Raw genomic sequence first — 23,331 nt, forward strand, 5'->3', positions numbered from 1 at the left:
AATTCATTCCTGAGCCTTCACTACCTTAATTGTTGTATTTTAGAATATTCCTCACACATAGCATGATTTTTCCAAGAAACCCTAAGAAATCATAAAGCCTTTCTGGCAGAGGATAAAGTACTTTTAGACTCATTCAGTTCTTAGGGAGAGCACAGGACCCCACCAGGGTCCAGTGACCCAAGGACTAAGCAATGTGGAGCTTTCTCTATCATCCCACAAGTTCAAGATATCATACAATATATGATATCTGCTTTATCATATATTTATGTATGGTATCTGCTTTGCTCCCAAGGGCCAAGCAAGCAGGGGCTAACCAGCAACGTAAAGGCCACAGAAACTACCCAGTCTGTCCCCTCCCCCAACAAACTATGCCCTGCTTTATACTTTGTGAGAAGCCTTCTGCTGGCTTGAGTCTTCTGTCTCCTTATCCCAGGGAGATCCTCAGTGTTGTGTACTCCTCAGGCAATACATTTGCCTTCTAAATGTGCCCTCTGTCCTCATATCACCATCTAACCAATCGAGACATGAGGGCAAAAATTAGTTTAAGTTCAGTAACATGACACATGGCCAACCATCACTGAGATCTCAGAAGGGAACAGGAGATGGCTCTGTGATCCCGGCTCTGCCTTTGTGGACCGTATGCCCTATGAGCTCTAGAACTTCTCATTTATCATCTGAACGAAGATCAGAGAGATACTGAACTAGAAGAACTCTGAAAATGTTTTTGCATCTATAAAACTACATACTTCAAAGTATTATACTTAACCTACACAAAGAGAAGGAAGGAACATACAAACACAACTTCGATCAATTATGTTGTGGGAGAAAGAAACAAGATAAGCAATGGAAAACTATGTGATAGCAAAGCACTTTCAAATTTTCCATTACTCAAATTTCCTTACAAAAGAAAGTTCTCTTTGTGCTTTGTAGACTGTCTCTCCTGCCTTTGTTAAATTCCAAAAAAAAAAAAAAAAAATCACTGCAGTTGCTTCGAAGGGGGTGAAGGGTTTCTCTGTTGGGGAGGCTGCTTGTTTGTTCCTGGCTGCCCAGAACCAAAATAACCACAGAGAAACTACAATAATTAAATCACTGTTTGGCCTATTAGCTCTGGCTTCTTATTGGCTAGGTCTTACATCCTAAACTAGCCCATCTCCATTAACCTATATATTGCCACATGGCTGTGGTTTACCAGGTAAAGTTTTATCCCCAGCATCTGTCTCTGGGCGGGGCTACATGGCATCTCTCTGACTCCGCCTTTTTTTTTCCACAAGCGACCTCCTACATTTCTCTTCTCTTCTTATCACTGCAGCTGCTGCAAAGGAGGTGAAAGACACTATTGCTGCCCTGGCCTTTATATCTGTCTCTAAAGACTGTCAGAACACTGTATGAAAATGTTACCTCAATCCATGCAAATGAGCACCTGTCTTAGTGGAACAAGCTGGTACAGCTTGTTTAACTGAAAGCTAAAAGGTTCAAAAGGCCACATGGAATTCTTCATAATCACCCTCTTAATAAAGTCAATCATTCTTTGAAGCATGCCCTCTTGTTGCTAAAATGATTACAAGAGGGAATGGGGGTCGATATAGAGAAAACACATGACATACACTATGAATTTCTCAAGCAATAAATTTAAAATATTGTTTTAAAATCGGGGGAGTAAATGGAATCTTCAGGAGACTTTAGAAACTACTTAACAGAATTAAAAACTATAGTTATGGTTCTGAGTGGCATGCACAGCTGCCCTCTGCTGGTCATGCTGGCAGTTCACGTTCTTAGTCCCATTGTGGGACTGCAAGTCCATTTGCAAAAATGAAGCTACTGAGACCCCTACTGGAAGAAAATTATACAGCACCACACAGCACTGGTCTGAACCAGCACAAGAGAAAGCTGATTTGAGTGTTGAGCCTCCTCAGACAGGTTCTTGGAGTTCCCGCTGCAGTAGGGTCCCTAGTGTGGAAATCCTTGCCAGAATTACCCAAGCACCCCACACCGGGAAAGGTAGCAGGTCTGGAAGAAGGCACTGACTTGGGTATCCAGGATAAAAGCCAAAATCTAACCCCAAAGATATGTTGCCCACGGGACTGTAGGCTCCTGGAGGAGCAGGAGGGCCACTTATTGGAGCCTCACTCTGATAGCAATGCTGTGCTCGGGTTCGAGAGCTGTGCAAGCCTGCTCCCTGTAAATACAGCCACAACTGGGCTTAGGGACACAGCTGTCCAATGGGCATCTCAGGGGTGAGTATCTCTTCCTCTCTGCATTCAAGACAAGGTGAAAATGATGAAGATCCTTTGCTGTCTCGTTCTGATGCTCAGCTTATTCTCCCAGACCACCCAGGTGAACCTCCGCTGACCTTGAAGCATTGGCAAAGCTAGGGATGCAAGGGCCCAGGAGAATGGGGGACAATAGTCACATTTGAACTCACAGAGATCAACCTGCCTCTGCCTCTGCCTCTGCCTCTGCCTCTGCCTCTGCCTCTGCCTCTCAAGCGCTGCTGGAATTAAAGGTCCATGCCCCACCACCCTGTGAGTGTGGAGAGTCTTGAGACTACAAGGAATCTCTCAACTCAGCTTCTTTCTCCTCATGAGATTTCTTTCCCAGTCATTATGAGGGGTAGACAATACCAGCATCTCTGGGCTAAAGTCATTTGGACCCTGTAGAAGGAACCTAAGCTCACCTCAAAGTGAGCTTTCTAAGGATACAGTAGCTTCTAAGTCATCCCCGCTCCTATAACAACTCTCTCATACTCCTGTGAGGAACCCCGGTAAGAACTAATTGTTTCACTGAGTTGGACATGAGTGCAGCCATTACTTTTGTCTGTCATGTTGTATCTCCTCAGAAAAAGTCTCTCATAACAATCTCCCCTAAGTTAGGCCCAGGGACAAAATGTCAACAGTCAGGTGAAGGCCCTCCCCTCCTGTCATAACATACTAGTGAAAAAAGGCACATTACCCCATGGGGGGGGGGAGTAGTTAGGTGATCTAAGTGGTCTGAAGAAAAAGAAGGCAGAGAGAAGGGAGGTTAAAGGCATAGGGGGCTGTCCATGATCATGAGCCACCCTCCTTTACCACACAACCCTCAAATCAGATAGAATATCCCAGCTAGAATTTCTCGCTGCGTCTTCTGGCAGATCCTTCTGTATTCTGTATTTACGACACGCAGAGTCTAGGGAGGTGACCCTCCAAACTGCGCACAGCACACAGGGCAGAGCAGAGAGGCAGCCCCATATGGGATATGTAGCTATTTCTCAAACCATACACCTAGAAATTGGGGGACAATGTTCTAAGGCTGTAAGCATACTGCGATGTTCCCCATCTCACACCAATCATGAACAGTGTTTCTTTTCAGTCCTAATTGTTTCTTGTCAGTAATTCTGTTAGGTCCTATTGGGCAGAATCTCTGTCGACTAGTTCTCTTCTTAGTAACGTTTCTACCATGTCCTCTTTGCTCGGTGGTTATAAACCATCCCTCCCCCTTCACCCTCCCATCCCCCCCACCCAGACATCAGGAGTTCACGTTCTACATAACCGCTGCCTTGTAACACATGCAAGGGTGATGCTTTTCCATCTCCCAGAAGACTTTCCTTGGGCAGGTTTACTTCTGGCTTTGGGGGAACCGGATTAACCGTCAAGGATTCCTGGGGGAAAGGTTTGTTAGCAAAACGCCTGTTAAAGGCGGGAATGTAGCCTGCCTTTCCCTTTTCGGGCCACATAACTGAAAAATTTCAAAAGACTCAATCAGCTATTCAAATCCCACTTTTCCAACACACACACACACACACACACACACACACACACACACACACGCACACACGCACACACGGGCGCGCGCACACACATACGCACGTACGCATGCTGCACGGGGGCGCGCGCGCGCGCACGCACACACACACACACACACACACACACACACACACACACACTCCACTCCACTGTACTCTGATTTGTGGTTAACCAGTCTGAGCAAATCCTCTGACTGTGACCACTGTCATCACCCAGTGACTAAACTATTGTACCTCACAACAAACTCACTGTGCCCTCCAACCCTTAGGATGTTGGGGTGGGGGGGGATAAGTGGGCAGCATACAAATTCGGCACAGATCAAGTGAGACTGCAGCCTAAGAACCTGTCCGCCCCATCCCGGCGTCCCCGCCCTCACCCCCACTCCGCTTGTAACTTGGCAAAAGGCTTGGACGAAAAGCCTCTCGCCTTGGGGTCCCAGGCCGGAAGCTTCCCCTGCTCGGTGGCGGGCAGGGGAAGGGGCGGGCGCAGGCGGCAGCGGCGCAGAAGATGTACGCGGGGCTCCTGGGACTCTCTGCCCTGCTGCAAGCGGCCGAGCAAAGTGCGCGTGAGTGCAGCACAGCCCGCGAGTGCTCACCCCTCCAACACCCCACTCCATCCCAGTGTGCAGGGCACATCTGCCACTGCTGTCCTAGCAGGCGGCAAACTCTGCCAGCCCGGTGCACGTACAGTAGCTCCCCTCCCAGCCTGCAGAGCACTCCCGGTGCGATCCCCTCACTGATGCATGATTCCCTCCACCCATGCAGACACCCCTCAATGCATGGTATGGATCCTCTCCATACCCCAAACCCGGGGTCCTGAATCCCTGTCCGCTACTTGCTCCAGCCCACGCTGCGTGAGGAGGCTGCGTGGAGCGCCAGCGCTTGGTGAGGTGCCCTGGCTCCCTGGTCACCCGGGCTCCTGGCTGGGGTTGCCGACTGCGAGCCGAGGGCTGGGAGAGTGGAGGGTTGGTATCCCAAAGGGCACTGATTTCCCTTTAGGGTGTGGGACAGGGCAGAACGTTGACTGCTGGGCACACGGGTTCTGTGGGCGGTGGAGGTGAAGCAAGATGGCCATACTTTTCGCGCCTTTCACGTTTGAACTCGTAACCCTTTCGGTGCTGGCGTCTAGTGCTTCTGCCCACTTCCTCTACTCTCCTACAAGGCCTTGCCCCTGAAGAGACTCCACCATCCTGAGCCTCCAAGGTTCCGAGTCTCCTCTTGGACACGATACCTCTGAAATTTACTTTTAATTTGCAACGTAGTCCCTGCAGATTCCTGCCTCGTCACCCGCTCAGAATCCAAAGGGCGCTAGACTGCACCTGGAGGAACCAGGATGCTCACTGCTGCCGAAAGTGACCTAGGCACCCTAGCTTTCTAACAGGGAAGGGTTGAATGCTTAGCTCACGGAGTAGAGCACTCGACAGAACCTCAAGCCGAGGAAGGAATGGCGGCAATCCCTCTGCCCATAGTTGCCTGGTTCCCAGCTGTGCCTCCGAGCCTTGGGCTTGTGCCTGCAGATCCGCATTCCTTGTGAATGCTGGAAAATGCCCGCAACAGTCGTGTGAAAGGATGGCTGAGTGCCCTCCACTGCCATCCTCAGTAATCAGCAGTACCAACACAGTTCCTTCTTGATGTCCAATGTTACATGGCCATATCCCGGCTGGATAGCCCAGGCCTGTAAACCAGGTCACTGGAGAGGGTGGGCTGGATAGACAGCTCTAGAGCCAGCTAGGCTACAGAAAGGTCAAAGCTGGTCTGAGCAACTTAGCAGAGCATTGTCTCAAAACAAGGTGGAAAAGCTGACTGGGGGAGATCAGTGGTGGAGACCTTACCCAGCATAGGCACAGCCCTGAGTCTTAGGACCACAAATCAAAAGAGAGGACAAAGCCAGCCTTCCACAGAATGTGACTGAATTCTAGTACGAGCGGCTCTGGTAGGCAGCAACAGCGTGGCGAGGATGAGATCACTCCATGTTGTGGGCTCCCACATCACTGGGGCTCTCCATCAGGTCCTTGGCACATGTTCTGTGTAACCCCACAGACAAAGACAGCCCCACACACGCCCACTACCCTTGTGCCTGTCTTATTTCTAGCAGGTCCTGCTGACTCTTTGTTCATAGTCAAGATGCTGTGTGGGGTTGGTTTGGATCCTGGGTTGTTTTGTTTTTTGTTAAATGGCCTCGTGGACAAGGAATCAGGACAAGCTTAGGATCGCTCAGAGCTCCCCGGGTTACAGAGGCAGGGAGTGCCGTATGGGGAGACTCATTTGATCAGGAGCCAGAAACTTGGGCAGGGCTTCCTCAGACAAGACAGGGTGAACAGATTCGGAGGACTTGGTCTCTGTGGGTAGTTTCTGTGGGCTTTGGCCTTAAGGGAGGCCCCTGACCCTGGACTGGCTAAAACAGAGAAGTCCCATGGTGCATGGGCGTAAGATGAGCTCTGGGCTGGCTAGCGTGCTTATCCCGGGCGCATTCTTGGAAGAACGCAGATATCTGTGGCAGGAAGGTTTTGAGGGCAAGCAGCACCATAACAACAGAGATCTGGTGTCGATAAAGCAGTTGCCTAACTGGCCTTTCAACATCCTCATATCGTCTCTCACCCCAGGTCTCTGCACGATTGTTTACCATTTCTCCACAGGTCACCTCCTCTGGGGGTGGCTGGCCCTTTCTCTTCTCCTGCCCGGCATCCTGGTCCAGGCCCTGAGCTATCTGTGGTTCCGCGCAGATGGGCATCAGGGTCACTGGTGGCTGGTGTCGCTGCATCTCCTGCAGCTTGGCGTCTGGAAGCGGTAAGAGCAGCCCTCTCTCTTCCATCTGTTGTAATGGGAGAATCCCCCTGTCCATACACACTCCCACCTTAAAGTCATGGAAGCTCAGGGTTGTACCTCTGCTTGGCATTGCCCTCCTGAAACATCTCTGACATCAGGGGGCTCCTCCTGATGGCGCCCGTGACCTTTCAAATGCTTCTTCTTGTCTTTAGCCAGATTCTGTATCACCCCTTAATCAACCTCTTGAGCCACATAACTCGGTTTACTTAAAGTGCTCCATCTGACCCCGACGACCTTAGTCCACGACAGTGGCACAGACTTAACTGACCACAAACTAGATGGTAAGGCCCACACGATGCCATTTGCTTTATGCTTTTGTGGCAGGAAGAAGTGAGCTGGGAGACCAAGGTTTATCACTTTTTTTCTTTCCTTTGTATGAAAGGCATGGATCTGGCTTCCCTGTGCCCACAGGTGCCTCCAGAGGAGACAGGGAGTTGTGCATTTTCAGACACAGCGCATTTCTGCTCTCATCTGCCTCATAACCCCATAGAGTTGAGGGGCTTTCATAAAACGGGAAGAAACCAGGAACCAGACAGGGGAATCCTGAAGCTCAAGTGCTTATTAAATCACAGGTGGCCAGTGTTGGAAGTGCATCCAAGGAACGGCTGCCAAGTGCTGCTCTCTGCCTGGGAGCTTGTGCCGTCTGCCTGCATCCAGGCTGGACTGGGGTCAGAGTAGAAGGGGCTTCTAGAAAGACATCCAGTGACTGCCTCCTCTCTGTGTTCCTCCCCAGCAGACCCTTGTCATATAGAGGCATCGAGAACACACATGTGCCACAGCGGTTTCTCCCAAGCTGGGCCTTCCTGTCTGAGCTCTGTGTTCTCCTGAAACGGCAGAGCTGTCGCTAGTGAGGGGTGAGATCTCAAAAACAGTGAATAACTTATCAAACAAGTGTGTGGCTTCAACAGAGATAGCTCAGAAACAGAATTCAGGGTGGTCTTAAGAAAAGAGTATAAACTATTCTTCAGTAGATTCTGGGGCTCTGTAGTGACCCTGGGGACCCTTATAAGCCTTCAGAGAGGTGAGGCCGGAGGCTGGAGGCTGGTCCAGATCTGTGGCATGTGACAGTGAACTCCCCAACATCAGCACTAAGTGATGGCATAGTTTCTGGTCCACACTTTAAAATCCGCTTGGGTAAATGAAAAGACAAGTGCAAACTGAAAACTGCCAGAAACAATAGCCGTGGAAAGCTAATTACCAAAGCCATTCAGGTGATTATAAAAGGCATGTAGAGAGCCTGGTGTGGCGACACAAGCTTGTAAGCCCAGGCTTAACGATGAAAAGCCAGTCGGATCTCTGAGGTAGAGGCCAGCCTGGGCTACATAGTGAGTTCCAAGACAGCCTGGGCTTCATAGTGAGACCCTATCTCAAAGTAATAACAATAACCATAATGATGATGATGATGATGATGATATAGGAGGTGGAGAGATGACTCAGGAGTAGAGAGCACAGGCTACTCTTTAAGCTCCCAGAACTCATATATAAGGTGATTTATGACTCTAACTCCAATTCCAGGGGATCTGGTGCCCTCTTCTGGCCTCCATTGGCAGAGAGAGAGAGAGAGAGGGAGAGAGAGAGGGAAAGAGAGAGAGAGAGAGAAAGAGAGAGAGAGAGAGACTTATAGGACATAATAAAAATGAATCTCATGATAAAATTGAGGGAAAAAATAAATATTGATTTCCAGGAAGAGATAAAGTAATATATTTGGCGGTAAAGCCAGAATGTGAAGTTTTTTTAGAACTGGACCACAGATTTGGCTCTCAGTTTCCCAGCAGCCGAAGAAGCATAAGGGACACCCCCTCCACAGTGACCCAGAGATTGCAGATGAGGCCAGCTACCGTCTACCTTCTCAGCAGAAAGCGCTGAAAGTTGAAAGTGGCGAATCTCTGGCTCTGATACAGCGGCTCAAAAAAAACGAACAGGAGATAAGCCACGCAGATCAGGTTTGGTTTTGTTTGGTCTTCATTGCAGTTTGGCAAAGGCACCTGTAGGGGGAGCCAGAACAGCTGTGTTTTGCACAATCTCAAACTTTAGAAAATGAAGCCCCGCCCATTAACTGACTCCATAATGAAAGGCAGACGAATGAACTAACAGCAGAGAAATCGATTCAACAGAATCCCTTGAGGTAAAACCACTTATAGAAATTGCAAGGGCTGAAGACGCAATTGGATTCTGGTTTTAATTCCAAACAACACAATCTTTAATGTTAAGTCTGCTGTTCAAGAGACCCTGACCTTAATGACAACTCACTTTACACAAGTGAAGTTATTTCTCCGTCTGAACATCTTGTTTACACTCTGATGCTGCGTGTGCTTCTGTCTCCTTCACCTTGTTTAAAAAACCCACATATCTACTTAGGAACGCATCCCGGGAGGATGCGAGACTACCTAAATGCGCTCCTCCTCGGCGTGTGTCTTGGCATAGCAATTTTTCTGCAGCAAAGAGAAAGTTAAGACACACTTTAATAGCATATGAGACCAGCTTGACATGGATAGGTGCAGATTCGATGTTCAAACACAGGTAAGGTACTTGCCACCAAGACTGACTGCCTGAATTCAGTCTCAGGGACCCACTCGGAAGAAAGAGTCAACTTCCAAAAGTTGCCCTCTGACTGTCACATGTGTACCATTGTGTGTGTGCACACACACATACAGACACACACACACCAAATAAGCACATGAAGCACAACTATACTCAAACCGTTGACAGTCTCAGCTCTATCACCACCAAAAACATTTCCACAGACAGAAGAATCACTTATTCCCCAAGCTGTGAGCCCAGGATAGACCATTCTAGTTGTGATGGAAGTCAGTGTCATTAAGAGCTGAGACAACTTAACTCCAAAGACCTGTCGGGTAAAGAAATTGCACATCCAATGTTCTGCCTATGGTACGTGTTGTTTTTAATGCAACTAGGAATCTTGAGCCTTCGGCAATATGGCTCACATCGAGTAATTTGCTTGTGCCCTGCCGGATTGCAGACACATGCAATTAATTCCGGTGTCTGAGACTAACTCGGGAATAGCTGACAGCACTGGCGTACCATCAAGACCAAGGGAAGGGCCTGGAGCGAAGGAGGGAGTCAGGCCTTAGAAAGATGGCACCAGGAACAGTTGGCACAAGCCTCCAAAAACCCAGGACGGGGGCGGGGGAACTGAGACACAGCATCCAGAAGAGAAGTCAGGGTGCTTTTTGGGACCTCAGAAAAAGCTCCCACTGCCCCCATCTCGTTCCAACTCCCTAGGGAACTCCCCCAGCAGCTGTCCCCCCTAGTCTCAGCCCGAATTCCTCCATCTCTCTGCCCGACCCCAGCCTGGCAGCCACAGGTCCCATTCCAAAGCCTCTGTCTGGTACCACTGATGTCTCATACACCCTACACCCAGCTCGGCTTCACATCCACCCCTGTTCTGTCCTCTCCAGCTTCTCCCTAGCAAGACCTACATGCCAGGCACTCAGCTGACATATTTTCTTCCTTGTTCTAAGCATTGTGTGTGTGTGTGTGTGTGTGTGCTTTGCACAACTAAAACTCACAACTCACTTCTCTAAAGAACATCTTTCATTTGCCTTATTCCTTCTGTAGTCAAAGCCTAATAAAACTTCCTGTTGGAGGGGTTGAGGGTGTGACTCAACAGGAGAACACTGATCCAGCCAGCACAAGGACCCTGGGTGCAGTCCCTAGCACCAAAGGGTGGTGGAAAGCAGTTGCTGAACTAAAACCCTTTGGTGGGGACTGGAGAGCAGGCAGGAAGAGGAAACTAGCCCATCCCGTGGAGAGATGATCTGAGAAGGGAAGGAAAACTATGGTGTGTGGTTTTAGTGCATGTTTCTCCTAACATTAGTCTGTGTCAGGAACAATGGTCTTAGACACTCAGAGGAAATCAATTCTCAGCAGGAGTCAAAAGATGGAAAAGAAAACTTATTTGTCCTAAACATCTTCCCTGGACCCTCCACACCAGGAATAAAGTCGTTTCAAAGTCAGCCTTGATCCTTGGGCCGGGAGGTGGGAATGTTGGCTTGTCATCTTCAGAACCTTAGCAAGCTGCTTTGCTGGCTTTCCTAGGCGACCTCAAGGGTTCAACTCGCAGGTGGAGCCACTGGGTACTGCTATCCACGCCGTTGGCAGTGGCACTTTGCCTCTTTGCTGCACAACTTAGACCCAGGGAGGATGTTAGTAAGCGAGAGTAGACCCTACCCCTGGTAGGCCCTCAAAGCCCGGTCACCCCAGGGCAGCTGGTATGGTTATCCGGGCTGTGTGGGAGGTGGCCCTTTCACAAGGGGACCCTATCAGCACAGAGTGTCTACTGTATGTTTGTGGAGACACAGACAAAGACGTGCTCTCGCTTCTTTCTAAGTCTTGATTCCCGCTGCACACTAGGAAGGTCACACAGCCATGCCTAAGCTGCCGTGGCCCTGCGGCCCTGCTCAGCCCAATCCTGCGGACTTTTGAGACAGGCCTCTGGTCCCTGCTCTCTAACTGTCCCTCTTACACCCCAGCAGGCTATTGTGTATCATGTGACTCTGTCTTACGTCTGCCCTTGACTTTGAGAATGCTCTATGCTTTTTCAAACTTGCTACTCTTTTCGGTGACCTTTCTGTCCTCAAGGTGACCAGTTGCTAAGGTTCTGCCTTGGGTCCCCAATATCTGCACACCACTTCCTCTAGCCTCTTCCTGTCCACTCAACCATGCCCATTGCCTCTGTCCATGAGTCTTAACTTACAACTAAAATCCCCAGGTCCTTCTGTTTACCCCTGTCAATCAAGCAGCTGCTAGCAGGCTCCTTTCTGCTGCACGTTAATGTCACCATTTCCAAGAGTTTGAACTTATAGGTGTCTTAGAGCCACCGGTAAGCCCTTCTCCATCCTGCTCGGCCAAGTCCCCCTCTGCACGCTCCAACATTCCCTGCATTTGCTCCTTTGCTTCCTTTACCAACACCAAACCTTCAGTCATTCCTGCTTGAGTGCTGTATCAGCTTCCACAGCAATTGTGCATACACCTACATATGCACACATATGCACACATATTCATGTATTTATGAGATACATGTGGACATTCATGTGTGATATGTACTGTATTATATTCTGTGTTCATGTATACTTCACATGTGTGGACATATGTATACATGCCTATGTGTGCATATGCACTGTGTGTTTGCACATGCTGTATGCAGGCATATGCTTGAACACTGAACATTCATGTGTACACATACATTTATACATATATGCACTCATTTACAAACATGCCTACAAATGTACATACTTATCCCATATCTCAAACACAGCATACATACCTCTTCCAATCAGTTTTCCAGAGAAAAAGCCAATGCCCATGGGCTGAACTGAATTCTGATATTGTTAAATAGGATCCTATCAGTCCTTAGCTTCCTCATCTTGCCCCACCTCTCTTGCCAGCCTCCAGTGAGGACCCCAGACCCACCTTCCCCAGCTGCTTTTACAGCATTCCTGTCTCAGGGAACAGAGAGATCTACACTCCTTGGAGGAAGATGAGGGCTCCTTCATCGCTATGCTCCAAAGGGGTGATTACCCACAGTGCCTTGCAGCAGATCTCTATTGAAGGGGTCCTTCGCCCTCCCTGGAAGACCTGAGGTGAAGACATTGATCAAGATTCTCTACAGCCCTCACCAGACCCAGCCTTGGCTCTTTAACCTGGCAGTAACTTCAACCTACCCACCTACCCCTAGTCCTTCTAACCTAGGGGATAGTCACCTACAGTGACGCCCTGCTGAGCACATGAACTGAAATAGGCAGCTTGAACTCAGAGCTCAGCAACCACCTAACTGGTGGCCCTAAGAGGCATCAGTAGGGCACTCCTGAGGACGCCTCATATATCCGTGTGAAAGGTTGGTGTCTGGCAGCCCGCACAGCTGGTTTCATGGTCTATGTCATGATGTCTTTGATCTCTGTAGGCACTGGGACTCTGTGGCAGCCGCTCTGTGGAAAGGAAGGGAGGCTCCCTGCTCGGGACAGCTGCACCTGCAGGAGGCTGACCTGTCGGCGCTCCGGCTCCTGGAGGCTCTGCTCCAGACAGGGCCCCACCTGCTGCTCCAGGTGTATGTGTTCCTAGCCTCTGACTTCACAGATGTTGTGCCAGGTGGGTACCTTTCACCACGACTCACACCCACTGTTTCCCAGATGACGGGAACATGTGTCTGACCTTGTAGGACCCGGTGTCCCCTCTAGGATTTCTCCTGTTTGGGAGACCAGGGAAACCCCCATGATCATTAACACAAACGATGGTTACAGATAGCTTTTGCTTGGGGTCATGAGGTCACAGAGAGCTGGTTTCTTGGGGTAAAGCATCTAAAGTCAATCCTTAAGTCAAAAGTTGTGCGGAAGGGACATGACCTTGAAAACTCCCTTGGGGAGTCTGCTTCTCAGGAGTCTACATGTTCATCTCTCCTGGGGCTACCATGTCAGTAGCTGACATCTGACACCCCACATCTGCTCAACTCCTGCAGATGTGTTCCCAGCTTTCATCCAGCCAGATCACCTCATTACTTCCTTCTCTCCCTCCCACTTCCTCTCTCTTGCCCCTACCCACCTTCCTCCCTCCCTCTTCTATTTAACTATCCAAACTTAAAACAGAAGTTCGGAACACTCAAATGTGGCTGCTCATTCCACCATTCCTCCATCAAAGCCCCTTTATGTGTGGCAAATACTTGTCATGAACCATGTCTGTATGCATCCTGTAGGACCCACATCTTTTTAATCATAGTTTAGGCTGGAGGCCTTAGAAGCCCAGGGACGGGGACCTTTTTAAAGGACATCAAGAAGAAGAGCATCTAGGGCACTGGACAGTGGAGCCATTTCCTGCCTCCCCTTGCTTCCGTGTTAAAGGCATGTTTGTATAGCATTATTAGGTTACCCACCTAATGGTACATCATTACCATATTACATATGGTCAATAGTGCATCACCATCAGGCTAGTTCTTTATAAGGACTTTGTTGTTCCCAGAAAGACATGATGGAGGGCATCTGAGTGTGTGCTTCAGAGTCTGTAGGGATTTCTGTCTGTTCAATCCTCCAGGGATCAGTGCCTTACTTTCCTGGTCGTCACTGTCCTGGGCCCTTGTGTCATACAGCCATTTCCTGGGCGTCATGAAGCCAGGCCACCGCAGGATGCTATGGGCTGCCCTCCTGTGCCAGCACTTCTGGAGGATGGGCATGTTGGGAGCCCGTGTGCTGAGCCTGGTTCTGTTCTGCAGGGTTTACCGTGTTTGGGTCTTAGTGGTTGGAGGTAAGTGGGGCTTCTGTTCCGTTCATCAAAGCCTTAACGGTAATGGTCCACGGTCCTCTGTCCTACATCTGTGGCTACTGGGTTCAACAGAGGACCTTAGGGAAGCAGAAAAGCGGGCCTTTGTGTTCTTAGGAGACCTCCGCAGACTGGAGGCACAGGTGTGGCCTCTCTCTTCAGCAACGTAACCTTGACTCACCCTCGGTCCTGGCAATTCCAAGAAACAGGAATTGTAGACGTCCGGTCCTCTTCAACCTAGAACACCCACAGCATGGCTTCTGCTATGCCCTGCCAGTCAAACCATCCTTGGTAGCGCAGACCCGTGAACACGGAGGTCCAGACCCTAGGTCCCAACAGTGTGCCTCCAATGCAAGAGGTGGTGGCGCATGCTGACTCTTTGGCTACACCACCATAGAAATCCCAGACTCAAAATACCCAGCTAAAGCTGGAAAGCACAGTTCTCAGAAGACTATGGTAGACCATCCTGTAGAATGTTTTTGCTCACACAGAAGGGTGGTCCAGGTTCCACCTGATCCTGTGCAAAACTGTGTAGTGTATATGCTGCTTCTTAGAGCCTCCATAAGCTCCCTGTTTCCTTTGTTTTTTTTTTTTTTCTTTTTTGGACACTTTGTCTAAAACAGGAAGTCCCCACCGAACCCCAGTCTTCTCTTTGCCAGCACAGATATGAATGTGATGACCAAGAGTCTGTCTAGCCCTTCAGACTCCTGAATGGGGCCTGTGTGTCCTTGCCAAGGACAGCAATGTCCTCTGGTCATCAGTGAATACACTCTGCAAGAGGGAACAGTGTACTCTTGTTTTAAGAGAACCGAGAACATTGAGAAATAGCTGGCCCATGTACCCAGAGCAAACATTTAATACAGTTATTGGCAGAAAAGAACATTTTTTTGGAAAAGAAAAAAAAAGTTGTGTTCCTACGGAGAAATTAACTACATTTTATCCGTCATTTTAAAATTCAGCTTGTGCTCCAGAATGAGGCTATTCATCTTAAAATATAAGAAGAAAACTTGTAACTGGTCCACATGGAGTTCTCTTTGGGTCTGGAGGGTTGGGTTTGTAGAGCAGCAGTGTAAAGAGAGTGGAGGGCTTTATAGGTGCATCTTTAAATGCTTTCAGGAAGCAAAGGGTATCCATAGGTAAGGCCTGATGCATGTCACTGAATCCAGTCTGTTTTCTCGACTCCAAACTAGGTCAAATGCCTCCTGTGGGGCTCAGAGAGGCAGACATGCAAAGATAGAATGAGTAGCTTGCCTGTGCCCCTCAGTTCCCTTCTGGCTTTGAGGGAAATCTCTTGTGGGATGCTCAAGTTCAGCCTCACCCCCTTCCCATCTCCCCACTGAACGTGGACTCCCACTCCTCCCCCTCTCCAGGTGCTCATTGGCTGGTGATGTCCTTCTGGCTCGTAGCCCAGCAAAGCGACATTGTGGAGAGCACCTGCCACTGGAGGCTCTTCAACCTGCTGGTGGGGGCCGTGTACATCCTCTGCTATATCAACTTCTGGGACAGCCCTTCCAGGAGCAGGATGGCCAGCTTCTACTTGGCAAGTGGCAATGGAGGTTTTCTTTAAGCCTGGTTTTTACCTTACATTGTTAAGTGGGGAGGGTGTACCTATGTGGGTGTGTGCCTGTCCATCGATTAAAGAAGGAATACCAGGGGCTGGAATCAGCTCAGAGGGTAAGAGTACTTACTGTGCATGCATACAGACCTGAGTTCAAATCCCCAGCAACCAAACGCCTGTGACCTCAGCAGACACAGGCAGACCCCTAGACCTTAACTAGACAACCTTACCAAAATGTCAAGCTTCCAGCTTTGTGAAAGACCCTGTCTCAAGCAATAAGGTAGAGCGATAATGGAAGACACTGGAGTTCCTCCTCTGCCTTCCACATGCCTGTGCACCACAGCACACACACACACACACACACACACACACACACACACAGTGCACAGGAATAGCCTAGCATAAGCAGAAATTACAGTGATTGCACACTTTGACAATAGCCGGACACCCAACTGTTGCCGTCTCATCAGGTGCAGGCAACTCAGCAGACCTTGTTAACAGATGCACGTGGGGACCTTTTTTTAAAGTGGAGATTCCCAGGTCCGTCCCCATGAGGTCTGGAATTCTTGTTTTGGAGATAGCTTTGGGCGGCATTGCTAGTCCACCTCCTTTGGAAGCTGAATGCCTGGGCTCACTTTCTCCTTTCTCAGAGGTGGATCAGCTCTGGAAAGTGTGGCTTCACCCATGAGGGACTTATTGATCTCAGCAGACACACAGCCTAAAACATGTTAGCAATGTGAGAGGTGGGGGACTCTAGTTGTGTCTCATCATGTTCTGCCTAGAACAAGCAGCGACTCCTCCTGGCAGCTTTGAGGATGTGGCTGAGCTGGTAGTACCTGTGCCGGCATCTGTCAGCTGTCTTAGTGTGGGATGGATAGAATCCCTTCTACCAAACACCTGTCATTCTCACCATACCCCCTTTGTGTCTGTGATTCTGTGGCTATCATTATGAACCATGCCAGCAAACCTCCCCTTGTAGAAACGTTCCCAATGGGACCTAGTCCTGCCTGGGGGCAGCACCTTGGTTTGTGAACCCTAGCAGGTACCAAACAGAAGGGAGGAGCTTCAGATAGCAGGACATGGTGGCTCTCTTGACCCCACAGGTCATGCTGCTGGAGAACTCCATCCTCTTGCTATTGGCCACTGACTTCCTGCAGGGGGCACCACGGACCAGCCTATGGACTGTGGCGGGAGTCTCGTCTGGATTTCTGATTGGTAAGACTTACTGAGCCTTCTTAGCCAGGATTACACACACACACACACACACACACACACACACACACTTGTATTTGTATTTCATTTTATATTTATTATTTCTATTTATTTTCATGAGTTTGTACGTGTGGTATGTATGCATGTTTGTGCACATGTTCGCATGATGTGTGTGCAGATGCCACATGTGAGGTCCTGAAGTTGATTCTGGATTTCTTTCTTAACTATTTATTGAGTTGGGGTCTCTCACTGAACCTAGGGCTCCCAGATTCCTAATAGTCTAACTAGCCGGCTTGCCCTGGGCCTTCCCCTGTCTCTGCCTCCCAAGTGCTGGGATTACAGGCAGCTGCCCCATCCCTTCCTAGCTTTTACGTAGGTTCCCAAGCATTCACATGTATGCAACAAGTCTTCAGTTCACTGAGCTGTCTCCTCAACCACAACCTGTTGTTTTGTTTGTTTGGTTAGTTAGTTGGTTTTTCAAGACACGGTTTCTCTGTGTAGCCCTGGCTTTTTTTTGGAATGTTTGGAATGCAGAACTCTGTAGACCAGGCTGGTCTCGAACTCAGAACTCAGAGCTCCACCTGCCTCTGCCCCTTGAGTGCTGGGATTAAAGGTGTGCCACCACGGCCTGGCTACAACTTGTATTTTTATTTTTATGAGCTGGAAAGACAGGGAATAGTTTAAGAGCCGTGAGTAGAAGATGGGACTTAGGCTGTGGGTAAGGAGGCTGCTGCCTGCAGCCTGAGACTCAGAGCTTAGCTTTGTCTAACTGGCTAGACTGCTAAAAGCCTCAAACAAAGGTAGGAGCAGCCACACCTGTCCAGAATGCTGCCCGTAAATTGAGTAGAAGATGCTGATCTCTAAGCTGCTTGTGTGCATGTGAGTGGCCAGTTGAAAGCCTAGGAGAGCCCGTGTCCAGAAGAGAGTTACTCGGCCACTTACAAGTCAGCCTATTGCTCTTGACTGTGCCCAGTCATCTCCCTGTGAAGAGGGACTCCCTTGGGATATGATGAGATGGTCCTCACAGCTGAGAGACTTAACCATTCATTTGGTATTTTCTAGTTCACAGGAGGTATGAACACTTCCGGTAAGCCCAATAGACTGGGAGTAAAAAACTGTCCCCTCAAGCAGAAGGGACTGATCTGTGTTTTTCCTCTGCCCACCAGTAGGTGGCGCTGAACACACCTCTGGCTTTCCTTTGGCCCTCTGGGAGTCCCCTCCCCCATAGGAAAGGAAGAGTGTGCCAAAAGAAAGAGCGGAAACAACGCAACTGTGAGTCAGTCCTTAAACCCAGGCGTTAGAGAATAGTATATCTGATACGTGTTTAAAATCACACCAAATTATGTTACTGCCAGACGTGATGGTTCATTTCTGTAAATCCAGGGCTTGGCAGCCGGAGGCAAGAGCACTGACGTGAATTCTAAGCCATCACGGCGCACATAGTGAATCTGAGGCAAGCCTGGGCTAAGTAGAAAACCCCTGTTTATTTAAAAAAAAAAAAAAATCCAAGAAGCAACTCACAGGTAAAGTGACTATTTAGCATTCAAGAAGCCCTGAGTTCAATACCCAGTACATGAACTGTGGGCAGGCAGTGGTACATTCCTTTATGCCTTTAATACCAACACTTAGGAGACAGAGGTAAGAGGACTTCTGTGAGTTCAAAGCCAGCCTGATCTACAGAGTGAGTTCCAGAACCACCAAAGCTACACAGAGAAACCCTGTCTTGAGGGGGAAAAAAAGAGCTAACTATATAAGCCAGAAATGATGTCTCATGCCTGCAATCCTAACACTTAGCTCACGCAGGATTGACGCAAGTTTGAGACCAGCAAAGGCTATGTATCAAGGCTTTGTACCAAGAAAACAAGTAATTATTTAAAAGAAAAATTATAAGCCAGGTGATGGTGGTGCACACCTTTAATCCCAGCACTTGGGAGGCAGAGGCAGTGTGAGTTTCAGGACAGGCAGGGCTACACAGACATCCTGTGTCTCAAAAAAGGAGGAGGAGGAGGAGGAGGAGGAAGAAGAGGAGAGAAGGAGAAGGAGGAGAGGAGGAGGAGGAAGAGAAGGAGAAGGAGAAGGATAAGGAGAAGAAGAAAAGAAGAAGAAGAAGAAGAAGAAGAAGAAGAAGAAGAAGAAGAAGAAGAAGAAGAAGGATTTAAAGAGAGAGAAAGGAAAGAAAAAAGAAAGGAAGGAAGGAGGAGCTGGAAAGATGGCTTGGCAGTAAAGAACACTGGCACCTCTTCCAGAGAACATGGTTTACACACGTGGAGTCTTATAAGGGTCTGGTTCTAGTTTCAGGACATTTGATGGCCTCTTTGGAGCACCAGGCAGGCATGAGGTACACCAACATACATGCAGGCAAAACACATATACATAAAATATTTCTCAAAGAGTTATAGTTCCAAGAATACAGGCTTGAAATAGTTCCTGCCCGAATCTTGGCTGCCTGTTTCCTTCTTTCCCTGAACAAACATGCATTTAGTGCCTACTGCGTGCCAGCCTTGAGCTCGGCCAAGAGTCCAGCAGGTGGTAGGAAATCAGCGCTCTCAGTGCCTCTGACTACGGCAGACTCTGCTGCCTACCCATTGTCCCGGGCACATAGGGAGGGTAGCAAAGGTCAGCTGGTTTGCTGCTCTTTTCTGCCTTGGTAGAACTTATTGCAAAAGCTGAGTGTTTGGGCTTGGTATGCATGCACTGCATTGTATAGAAACTGGCACGTCAGCTGTGTCCACTACAGAGAGGACAGGAATGCAGTCCTTGTCCCCACTTCCAAACCTACTGCACACCAGTGACCTGCCCTTGTCCCCAGAGACATCAAGGGTCTAAGGGCAACGTCCTTTGGGTTCCCTCCTAGGGTCTGTCACACTGCCATCTCCCGGCGCCTTCAGCCTCCTCCTCACACTTAGCTCACGTCTCCTGAGTCTATAACGAGCACCCTTAACCCAGGCACTTTCTCCAGTGTGACAGGAAACTGGAAACAGCGTGGGTGGCTTACTGGAATGCTCTGCTAAAGAGATTATTGCAGCAGTCAACACTTCTGATCGACATAAACGAAACTGACAACAGCGTGATTAAGATGTTTGTGCACAGAGGAAGTGTTGTTGTTCGTGGAAATGCCTTGACAGGGGCTTTTGAGGAGCGGGACTGACCTCTGCTTCGGGCTCTTGTTTTCGAGGTCACTTTCTTACCTCCTGCCACCCCCGGCTTTGGCATCAGTCCACACCGTGCCGGTGGTGGGATTCTGGAAGTTACGAGATTACTACTATGCCTCTGGTGCCCGTGTGCAGGCACACATTTGCACAGAACTGGAGGGGTCAATGCCAGATGCCCTCCAGGAAGAAGGCTGAGGCTCAACAGGAATGAAGCCACGTTCAGAAACATTTATAGCGGTTAGATGCTGGGGTCTGTTTAAAACTCCTCCTGAACAATATCCAGTTCTGAGTCTCCCTATTATAGGTCAGAAATTATACTGCTCAAAGTAGCCACTGAGACCGTCATTCATGGGAGGATATGGGGTGTCCCAGAATGTAACCTCATGTTCTCCTTTGTGCTGTTTTCTTCTCAGGCAGTGTCTCGCTGGTTCTTTATTATACCTTGCTACATCCAAAAGCTTCAGACATCCAGCAGAGCCTCCAGAGGAGATGTTGTGGCCCCATAGAGAATGACAAAGCTGAATCAGAGGCTTCTCCCAGGGCCGTGGTTCCAACAGGGGAGAGATCAGAGAGCTCAGGCTGGTGCCAAGAGGAAAGCTATGAGCTAACCAGTCTAGATAAGGCCTCCAGCCCAGAGCAGAGTACAACAGAGGTAGGGCTGGGGAATCGGAGATCCGGGGAGTATTCCTTCTTTAGCCACCACCACTGGCTGTTGGTGAAACTTGCTCTCAAGACAGGAAGTGTATCTAAGATCAACGCAGTCCTTGGAGGTGACAGCCGTGGCTACTCCTGTTCCCCTGTATTGGGGTCGAGTCAACACTGTAATCTGCAGAGGAAGCCCCTGTTTTCCCAGAAAGATCTCCCATCCTCTCCTTGTGACCCTTTGACCTTGGAGAAAGGCTCTGAGTTCGCAGGTGCTCCGAAAGCAGAGATGGAGTCACTGGAAACTTCAAGTTTTGTCTCCTTTGCCAGCGAGCATGAGGACAACTCAACCACCCAGAAACCACCAGCTCCACAGGAGGAAGACAACCCGAAGGATGGGACTGAGGCTGACCTGGAAGCCCAGGGGAAGGATGCGGATGGGCCTCTGAAAGGGGAGGAAGGACAGGCAAGCACAACACTGTACTTCAGTGCCACCATGGAAAGGACCACGCCCTCCTACCAAAAAGGCAGCCCAGTGGCCATGCAGGCATCCCACTCCGGGACACTGAGAGAGAGCAGGCCTGTGCAGCCTGCTTCGCCCCGGGCAGTCACTAAGCCCTTTCCTGTCACCATGGCCAACATTAGTCCCATTCCTGGCAGAAACTTCTGCCCCAGTGCAGGCCTCCCTGGGCGAGCCCCAGATAGCTCAGAGTGTGAGGAGTGGAGGGAGCCTGCCAAGGACCTAAGTACACAGAGGTTATTGCCAGGGACAAGCCTGAGACCTGCTGAAGAGCCACGATTCACATCGACCCCTAAGTCTGAGTCTATCCAGAGGGACCATAGCTGCAGAGACAGGAGGAAACAGGAAGCGAGTTTCTTCATCTGATTTTAGCCGGGGTGGAACAGGTTAAAACATCAGACTGGCAGCCGTTCAGCATCGTGGGAAGACAAACCCACACCTGATGACTGTGTCCTATTTCTGGTCTCTACCTGCACACCTGAAAAGATGAAGGAACAGGATAGGATGATGTCTAAAATCTCCCCTCCTGGCCCCACCCGACATCACATAGTATGCACAGCAGAGAGCCAAGTGCCGTGGGGACAGGCAAAAGGGTTTCGGCTCCTTTTATGAGGTGCATGAGCCCCCAGAGCATCTCTCTTGTCTGCGACGTCTTGGGAATGCAAAGCAAAAGGAAAACTCAGAGTCCAGTTTCATCCCGGATTCTTTGTAATTAGCTGTTCTTCACGTGGGATGCTTATTAATCACTTGTTAAAAATGCTTTGGGGGATGGAGATGTGGCTCAGCAGTTAAGTTACGCTATTCCAGAGGACTCTGGTTCAATTCCATGGAAATTCATAATCACCTGTGACTTCAGTCCCAGCCGAGATGATACTCTCTTCTGGCCTCTGTGGACACTGCACACACATGGTACACAGACACACATGCAGGCAAAACACCCATACACATACAATTTTTAAAAATAAAAACAATATGCTTTCTAGATACATTATTTTTAGTCTCTTATTGTTACAGAACACATTCTTTCTGGGTGTAAATGGGAACTATGCTCATAACCAACATAACTGAGCACCATTTTGAGTTCAGATCCCTTTGGCGGGACAGAAGTAACAGCTAGGCACAGAGGTTGTTTGGTTGCTTTTGACTGAACTAGTTGGGTTTTTTTGTTTTGTTTTGTTTTGTTTTTATGTGCATTAGTGTTTTGCCTGCAGATATGTCTATGTGAGGGTGTCAGAGCGGCCATGTGGGTGCTGGGAATTGAGCCTGGATCCTCTGCAAGACTAGTCAGTGCCCTTAACCTCTCAGCCATCTCTCCAGCCCCCAGTCTGGCTGTTTTAAGACAGAACTCAGTCTCACTATGTAGCCAAGGATGGCATTGAACTCCTGGTCCTTTCTCCTCCACCATCCCTCCTTCCTGCCTGAAAACCAACCAGTGGGTATTTGTTTTCTTTTAAAGCCATTTCCTTCACGTCTACACTGTGTTCCCTCTCCCATTCAATATATAAGAGCATCAACAAGGGAAGGAAAGGTCCTTGCCCAGATACAATTCCTTTCTAACTCTTCTCCTGAAGGCATCCTTTGCTGGCATGTTTTTCCTGTTATTTCCCAGAGTTCTCCTTCCCAACTGGTTAAGGAAGCCCAATCATAAACCATCAAAGAGCAAAGCATGTGGGGGGGGGGGGGGTTGCGTGGTTTGCCCTCTCCAGACACCTCTAGGTCCAGAAGCGGTCATAGGGCCTCAATAAGACGTATAGTGCTGCTCAGCTCAGCATCCCCAATTGGGGATGGAAGAAGGGTGCTATGGTGCATGAGTAAGCAAGACAGGAAGTAATGGAGTTTGTTAACAGTGACACTGTGAACTATAGTAATTGTGCTTCTGTGGGATCAAGCTCCTGTTCTACCTAGGCTCACCCCGAACCAGATGAGAACAATGTGAGCCTCTTCCTGCTTCCTAACAGACATCATCCCATGTCTCCTCTAGTATCCACTCCAGTGCTGCCTTTGCCTGTCTTCCCAAGCCTGTCCTGGCTAAAGTCCATCTCACTTTCCCTCCTGCAGGGGATCTTCCTACACTTTAAGTTCCCATTGTCGCTAACACCACCACCAACACACACGCGTGCGCACACAGACACACACACACACACACACACATAAAGATCACACATCAAGGTGCCATCTCATCTTTGAGCTCTAACACCAAAGCCCACCACAAGTGATCCCTGGGGCAATACAGGAAGGATGGACTACCTATCCCTCATAAATGTCATTACAAACTGCAGTTTCCGTGTGACTCCTAGTGAACAGGCACTTGTTCCCGGGAAAGCAGGGAGCAGAGGAGAAGAAACGGGGAAAGAGGATTTGTCCTTTCTTTACA

At 49.1% G+C, this 23,331-nt stretch overlaps 1 protein-coding gene across 1 annotated transcript; it reads left to right on the plus strand.

Moving 5' to 3' along the window:
* Positions 1-4,286: 4,286 nt before the first annotated feature.
* On the plus strand, positions 4,287-21,323 carry Xkr5 (XK related 5). Its single transcript, XM_038328907.1, has 7 exons — positions 4,287-4,344; positions 6,382-6,565; positions 12,528-12,712; positions 13,649-13,858; positions 15,244-15,413; positions 16,535-16,646; positions 20,209-21,323. Exons 1-7 carry the CDS (start codon positions 4,287-4,289, stop codon positions 21,321-21,323), a joined length of 2,034 nt encoding a protein of 677 aa, XP_038184835.1.
* The last annotated feature ends 2,008 nt before the right edge of the window (positions 21,324-23,331 follow it).

The sequence above is a fragment of the Arvicola amphibius genome, chromosome 4 (assembly GCF_903992535.2).
Source record: "Arvicola amphibius chromosome 4, mArvAmp1.2, whole genome shotgun sequence".
Lineage (NCBI taxonomy): Eukaryota > Metazoa > Chordata > Mammalia > Rodentia > Cricetidae > Arvicola > Arvicola amphibius.